The sequence below is a fragment of the Quercus suber genome, unplaced genomic scaffold, assembly GCF_002906115.3.
Source record: "Quercus suber isolate HL8 unplaced genomic scaffold, Cork oak 2.0 scaffold_218, whole genome shotgun sequence".
Classification (NCBI taxonomy): Eukaryota; Viridiplantae; Streptophyta; class Magnoliopsida; order Fagales; family Fagaceae; genus Quercus; species Quercus suber.
The window spans coordinates 1,042,582-1,050,067 of NW_027069676.1; the positions used below are offsets into that span (position 1 = coordinate 1,042,582).

Here is a 7,486-nt window from a genome sequence, read left to right on the forward strand (position 1 = left end):
GATAACATTACACATTGGCGTCCACGTGATTGGCCACAACACCTAAACAAATGGTGGTACTGGTATGCTAGGATTTACAAGTTGGACTGGATATTTTAAAGTTGATAGTTGTGCATGTATAGCATTTTCACTGCATTCAAGAAAGTAGGAGCCTCTGATAGCGATTAATCATGATGCGTACAAGTGCATGTTAAACTTGGAGTCTTGCTCACTGCACAGTGCTCACCCATGGCCATACCACATTAAACTCTGATAGCATGAAACCTTAGGGAAATATCTCCCAGAGCTTTAAATTAAGGATTTTACTAATGTGTGCCCTAAGGGCACACATTAATTTTCATTTTTGAAAAAAAATTTCTTGAGAATTAAAAAAGTAATCACAACTTTTTCAATTTTTGAAAAAATGTTTTAAAAAATAAAAAAGTTAATAAGGGCACACATTAACCGGACCCTTAAATTAATATGAATATGCCACTGACTTTGTTAATTAATTCATACCAACTCTCTGAAATTGATTGGATAGCTGAACTCATCTTCCAATACCCAGCAACGACCCATAGCAGTGAACACATCGTGAGGCCTATAAATTTCTGGGTTGCCAGAACCAGACATTGACTCTGAATACAATAACAACAAATGATCAAGTTAACAATGTGCATTAACTTTTACAAAATAATGATTATATGCAATATAAAATGTTGCTATAGTCAAGATTTCAATCTCTTGTGACCAACATTTACTACAACAAACAACCAAAATCACACCAATGTACTTATTCAACCAAAAAAAATACAATTTCTTCTAACCAACATTTACTACAATAAACAACCAAAATCATACCAATGTACTTATTTAACCAAAAAAATATCATTGCCATAAAATTCAAAATTTTACCAAAAAAATAAAAATTCATTACAATATCAAATAAAAATACCATTGCGATAAAATTATGATGTGAGTTTTTTACCTGAAGTGATACAAATTTTACTTGAGTCCGGACGCAACTGTGGAGCAGAGCTGTAGAGTGCAACCAGTTCAGCCGAAATGCAAGACACTCTCAATGGGGAGGGATGGGTAGATAATATATGAGAATAACTCGACTCTATGGATTTCGAGTATTATTTATAACTCGATTAATACAATATCGAGTTATGTTCAAGCCTTGTACCGTACACCTGACACCAAGACAGGAGGATAGACAGATGTTGAACAAGCGCATAACTCGATAGCTGTATAATCGGTTATATAACTCGGTTTTCGAATTATCGAGTTTTCCAGAAGGAAGTTCCCAAAGTTCACACATAACTCGCTTATTTAATAATCGAGTTTTTCAATATAACTCGATTTCCGGTTTGTCGAGTTACAAAAGAGGGGCATTTCCCTAAATAGTTTACAAAAAAGGGCAGAAAGCTGCTATTTTTGCCCAAACAGGGCATTTCCCAATTTTGTCCGAGCTTAATATAACACAAGATGTAGTCATCAATGACTTTCCACTATGGACATGGGCGAATATTAGAACAAACCACATAAACTTTCGTGTTTGCTCTTTCTTTTGTGATTACACTCATCACTCAATCACACAACTTTAATGTTATATAGAGTTGTATTAGGAGCAATGGTTATCATGGTTGAAATAAAAATTATGTTCTTCGTGGCGAATAAAATTTTTGTATTGAATTACATGTTGTATAGTAATTAAATTAGACTCTAATACTAATATCTGATTCAGAAGGAATTTCCTAAATCAAAATATTCATTTTAGATTGCTATTTCTTGTGAAATCATTGCATTAAAAGCAGTAAAGTCTCTTATTTTTGGTGGTGGCATAGAATGATCGTATAGGTGCCAAGGTTTTTCATCTATTTCTTGTTAAAATAATACTAATTTATTCATAATGGAGAAAGAAGGGAAGAGCAACTACGAAGAAATTGTGTGGGTTTATTACCTTATCGTTCTCGGAAAAGGCAACCACCAAAAAATATATAACTCCAAAAATTGGAATAACATTTGATTTAAAGAATTACGCAAATCTATATTAGAATAATATGTATGTTGGATATGTTAAATTCAATACCCGTAAAGATTGGCTGAACAAAAGCAAGATAGATCATATCCTGCAAATATTGTTGTTCTAAACCTGGTTTCAAGAAGGAAGTTGAATGTGAGGGAAAGATACCTTGAAAGGATTGTGAGAGATCGTGCCCTCAGCCTGTTTTTATGATGTTGGGCCAAACCCATGTGAATGGGTAGAGTCATGTTATTGCCTCTCAAAATGGAGGTTTGACTAGTTATATTTTCCCCTTTAGATTAAGGGTTTTACAATGGAGCCGCAACTTATTTAATTATTGGAATAAATAAGAAAACCAAAATTGAAAAATTCTTCATTTTATTAATTTTCAATTAAATTTACATTGATCATAGGAAAATTACATGACTTTGGTCCTAGATACAATCTAAGATAAAGTACATGACTTTATTTCTTAGTTACAATTTAAAAATTGAAAATTATATGGATAAACATTTGATCTACTAACTCTTGATCTAAGCTCAGAGACTATGTTACAAGGTGGGAAGGTGTTAGACACCCACCTTGTCCGGTGAAACTAGTCTTCTAGACTATGATGACCAACATTCATATCATATCATCCAATATGTTATCAATCAATTTGCATGTTGAATTTAAAATGTGTGCATGTGATAAACCCTAATTCAATTTATTAAGCATTTCATTTGAGTTGAAAAATAAATTCTAGTGAATGTGTGTGGATGGTGATATCATAGATTCAAGAATTTAGAAGAATTATTAAACAAAAATATTTTTCATGTAGATTTAAAATTAAAACTAGTGTCATGCATGAGCATGTGATGAACAACTAAGAACATGTGAAGAACATATAATAACAATTAAGAACATTCAAACACATTCAAGAGAATTTAAATAATTACTATTTTGCTTTAATCTTAAACTCTCATCATGACAACACAAAAAACAATTAGGAAAAGGGATTATATCTTCATGCAAGATTCATATGGTAGAGGAGAAGACTTTTGAGGGAGATCCTAAGGGTGGAGGAAAAGAAGAGCTAGGAGAGGGAGAGTGAGTCTCACTCAATACCTTGAGTTGAAGACCAAGATATGATAAGACTACTCAATTTCACTAGAACTCAAGAGAGAAGAAGAGATGGGGGTTTTTTATGTGTCTTAGAATGAAGGAGAGGAATGGTTTATATGGTAGTGGTGGAGGAAATATGAATAGAAGACCATTTAATGAGAGTTGACAAAGAATCATGAACCTAGACCTCATTTTAGTTTTGGGAAAAATCTGGTGCATTAAATGGAGAGATTGGTGGGAGTGAGGAGCAAGCCAAAATTTGGTTTTCCCGAAGCTGCTGTAATAGCCTGTAGAGCCAATTTCAAAAAATCATATCTGACTCAATTCTGATCGGAATTGTCTCGTTCTTGTATTCAAATTAAAGCCCCGGATGTCTAGTTTCTGGGAAAATTAATTTCATTCATAGATTAAAAATATTCTGAGAGATATCAATGAAATGGTGAGCAGAGGTCATTTGTTAAAAAATAGTTTCAGCACAATTAACATTAATAGGTCCTAAATTAGCTCTCAATTATCATTAAATGGCTCCAATCACTCATATTTCAGACTTAATTGGTTCCAAACTTACTCTAATTAAAAAATAATTGCACAAATTGCTTATTGAATAATTAATGTTTAACTATCTAATTAATTAGATGTATGCAACCTCACCATAAAATGTAGTCCTAATCAATCAAATTATGACACATTATTGATTTCCAATTGATTACACTTATAACCAATTGAAATCAATTATTCATAATCACATATAGTCAGACTCAATTTGTGATAGTGCATCTTGGCCATTAAAACTTAATTTGATGATAACTTTCAATCTGATAGTGTGATTAGGGCTTATGACCAGCCAATTTGATTGTTACAACATCAAGATCATTTTGGTGAAATGAGATTGAAGATCTAATGGCCAGAATCAAGATGCATATTTCCAAGGCAAAATTACCCTTTTATCCTCCAAGTGAGGTTAAATGTAGGTTGCAAAATGAGGTGTTAACAAGGATTTAAGAGTTGGTTGTGAAGCCTACATGGTTATCTTTTTTCAACAAAATTGCAAATTTTGTGTTACTTTTTTTGAAATCCAAACACAATCATGAAGTTGTAACTCAATGGAGTAGATGTAAATTTCCATTGCAAATGAACATATTGGTTGCCAGTAAAATTAGCAAATCACTCTAAAAGTATTTACAATCTAAACAAATGAGGGAAAGAGCGAGAGGAATATACCCTTATTCATTATTTTGAGATGAGAAGTTTTGGAAATGTGTCATTTTTCAAAGAAAAACAATTTAATGTTGATGGTTAATTAACTAATATATTTTGGATGGACCATAAAATATTTGTGGATTATGATTTGTTTGGTGATGTAGTTTATTTTGATTCTATGTACTGAACCAATAAAAATCATCATTGGCACCTATAATTGGAGGGAATCATCATAGATAGACAGTGGTCTTTGGTGTTGCATTATTGTGTGAAGAAATTGCTAAATCTTATTCCTGCTTATTTCTAACTTTAATAAAAGCTAGGTGTGGAAAGAAGCTAGTTACAATTTTTACTAACCAAGATGCTAAAGCAAATGCATAAGTGTTACTAGAATCTTATCATCGTTTATGTCAATTGCATTTATTTCAAAATGTTTTCAAACATCTTAACAATATTTTTAGAAGTTCAAGTTGATTTGTTGAAGAGTTTAAAAGTTACATGCATGATCATGAGTATGAGGATGATTTTATTCAAGCATGGGAATTAATGTTGGATAAACATGATCTCTGACAAAATAGGTGGTTGAAAGGAATTTTTGAAGTTAGATATATATATATATATATATATTTCTAAATACCTAAGACTACATCCTTTTTCTGATGGGTTCCTCTTGATTTTATAGAGGAATGTGGATTTTCATATTTCTCTCACATTCCTCTATCTTGGAGTTTTTGAATTCATGTATTACCTCTTGGGATCTTGAATCAAAAAGTGGAGCTAAAATTCAGAAAATTGGAGTTTCAATTCTAAGCATAAGTGGATTGTCACTTCAATTTAGGCCCAAGGACTGCCAATTGACACTCCCACTTAGGGTCAAAGTGTCAATTGGCATGATAATTATGTGTTCGATCTGAATTGTGACCCAATCCGACTTGGAAGCGTGATAATTATAAATGAGATTTTTTGTGAGGCATAGTCCATGGAGTAAAGGCTTGGGCTAACAGGTCTAAGCCCACTTCGGTCTTGTTACTTGGGATATTTATTTGTTACCTCAAATTAGAGTTTGTTGTATTGAAAATTGTATTTTTCTCCCAGATATAGTAAAAATCACAGCAACTCCATGGACATAGGCATATATTGTTGAACTACATAAATCTGTGTCATGTGATTGTTCTTGGTGCATACATATTTGTTTTCTCTGTTTTTCGTTTCTCTTAGTTTCATGAATTAGGTTAAATTCCTAACATGAATTAGATTAAGAAATATAATTGAATGAAAAAATTTAAGTACATTTGAAAGGTTATGGTTCCTTCCATTGGCAAAGACTTTACCACTTGATCTTCAATTGGACTTTCATTATTGCAGTTACGTAATACACTAGAAGCTTTGAATCCATCTAATTATGGGTTCTACAATAGTATTTCTCAAGCACTTTCATTGAAGTAAGCCGAAGTCACGCAGAAACTTTCCACCAAAATATTAAGTTATTAACAACCCCTTGAAATAAAGATACATCCAAGTTTAGTTTTGGTTTTGAGAAACACATCCAAGTTGAATATACGTTGAGATGGTGTGTTCAATAAGTTAAGAGCATTATCTTTTGTGGACAGGGTACAGCCGTACAGGTTTAGTACACATATAAGCGTAACGTTATCTCATTGAACTGGTCTAATTTGGTGAACATTTTAGGCGCGTGATAGTGGTTAAAGAATACTTTGGACATCAAAAAGAAAATTGGTAATAGTCGAAGACTTAATGCATCATTCACGTATGGAAAATCAGACCTATTCAATGTGTCTAATCTATAAATAGACATGCTTTCCATTCAGCATTTTTCATCCCTCACCCGAATCCCGAAGCAAAGATATATAGAACAGAAGATCGTGTAAGCCTGAAATATGAGGAAAGCTTACCTTGTAACTGTTGCCCTCTTCGCCTTGGCATTCTCTGTTGCCTCTGCCTCTGACCCCGCTCCCCTGCAGGACTTCTGTGTTGCACTTAAGGACTACTCCGACAAGTCAGCTGGTACAAACTCTTCTTTTTTCTTTTTTCAAGTTTTTGCATTATTTTTGTCATGTAAAGAATCTACACTAACTATAATGTTAATAGGGAAGAAATGATATTAGCTACTTGGCCTTACTATTTTCTGCATTGAAGTTTTAAGCATTCTTTTTTTAATGTGTCCATAACAAATATTCCTTTATGCAGTATTTGTTAATGGAAAGTTCTGCAAGGATCCAAAGCTTGTCACAGCTGATGATTTCTACTTTTGTGGATTGAACATTCCTGGGAACACATATAATAAAGTTGGGTCAAACGTCACTAATGTGAATGTGGACACATTTCCAGGCCTAAATACTCTTGGCATATCCCTTGCTCGAATTGACTTTGCACCATATGGACAAAATCCTCCCCACACTCACCCTCGCGGCACTGAAATCCTAGTAGTCTTGGAGGGTACTCTCTTTGTTGGTTTTGTAACATCCAACACTGATAATCGCCTCTTCACCAAAACCCTAAACAAAGGGGATGTCTTTGTCTTTCCAGTTGGTCTCATTCACTTTCAAGTCAATGTGGGAAAAACCAATGCAATTGCCATTTCTGGTTTAAGCAGCCAAAATGCAGGCGCAATCACAATAGCAAATGCTGTTTTTGGATCCAATCCTCCCATTACTCCTGACGTTCTGACCAAGGCTTTCCAACTCGACAAGAAAGTGGTTGAATATCTTCAAAAAGAATTCTAAATTTTCAATTAGAAAAAGTAATTGTAAGTGCTATGAAGCACTAGATATATGGCTCTGTTTATCTCATTGCAATCACAACTAGATTAAAATAAAGCGATTGCTTATGTAACTCTTTTTTGGAGGATTTGGAATATAGAAAATGTTGGCATTTTTTTAAGCACCTCCTTTTTTATTTTTCTATTAATCCATGTGGCATTGGCAACGCAACTATATATTAATAAATTAAAAAAATGCATATTTAATTAAAATAGGGGTTAGTTAAGGTTTACTGAAGTTCAAGTACATTTTAAGTTAGAAAACAAAAAACGTGTTTCATTTAAGAAATCCTTTTTCCGCCCACATGTCGTATTCCAATCAGCTTAGTCCTTTCTTGTTTATGTGCTACATCCCAAGCTTGCTTACAAAATCAGCGAGTAAGATAATTTCTACT

At 33.2% G+C, this 7,486-nt stretch overlaps 1 protein-coding gene across 1 annotated transcript; it reads left to right on the forward strand.

Annotated features, from left to right (window-relative positions):
* The first annotated feature begins 6,136 nt into the window (after positions 1-6,136).
* Positions 6,137-7,216, forward strand: LOC112024992 (germin-like protein subfamily 1 member 20). Its single transcript, XM_024057646.2, has 2 exons — positions 6,137-6,337; positions 6,521-7,216. Exons 1-2 carry the CDS (start codon positions 6,211-6,213, stop codon positions 7,054-7,056), a joined length of 663 nt encoding a protein of 220 aa, XP_023913414.1. The 5' UTR covers positions 6,137-6,210; the 3' UTR covers positions 7,057-7,216.
* Positions 7,217-7,486: the final 270 nt, after the last annotated feature.

Bases quoted from the DNA above. Each gene is read 5' to 3' on its own strand.
- LOC112024992 (XM_024057646.2), top strand. From the start codon at position 6,211: ATGAGGAAAGCTTACCTTGTAACTGTTGCCCTCTTCGCCTTGGCATTC. The intron at 6,338-6,520 runs GTACAAACTCTT...TCCTTTATGCAG, and splicing joins CTACTCCGACAAGTCAGCTG to TATTTGTTAATGGAAAGTTC.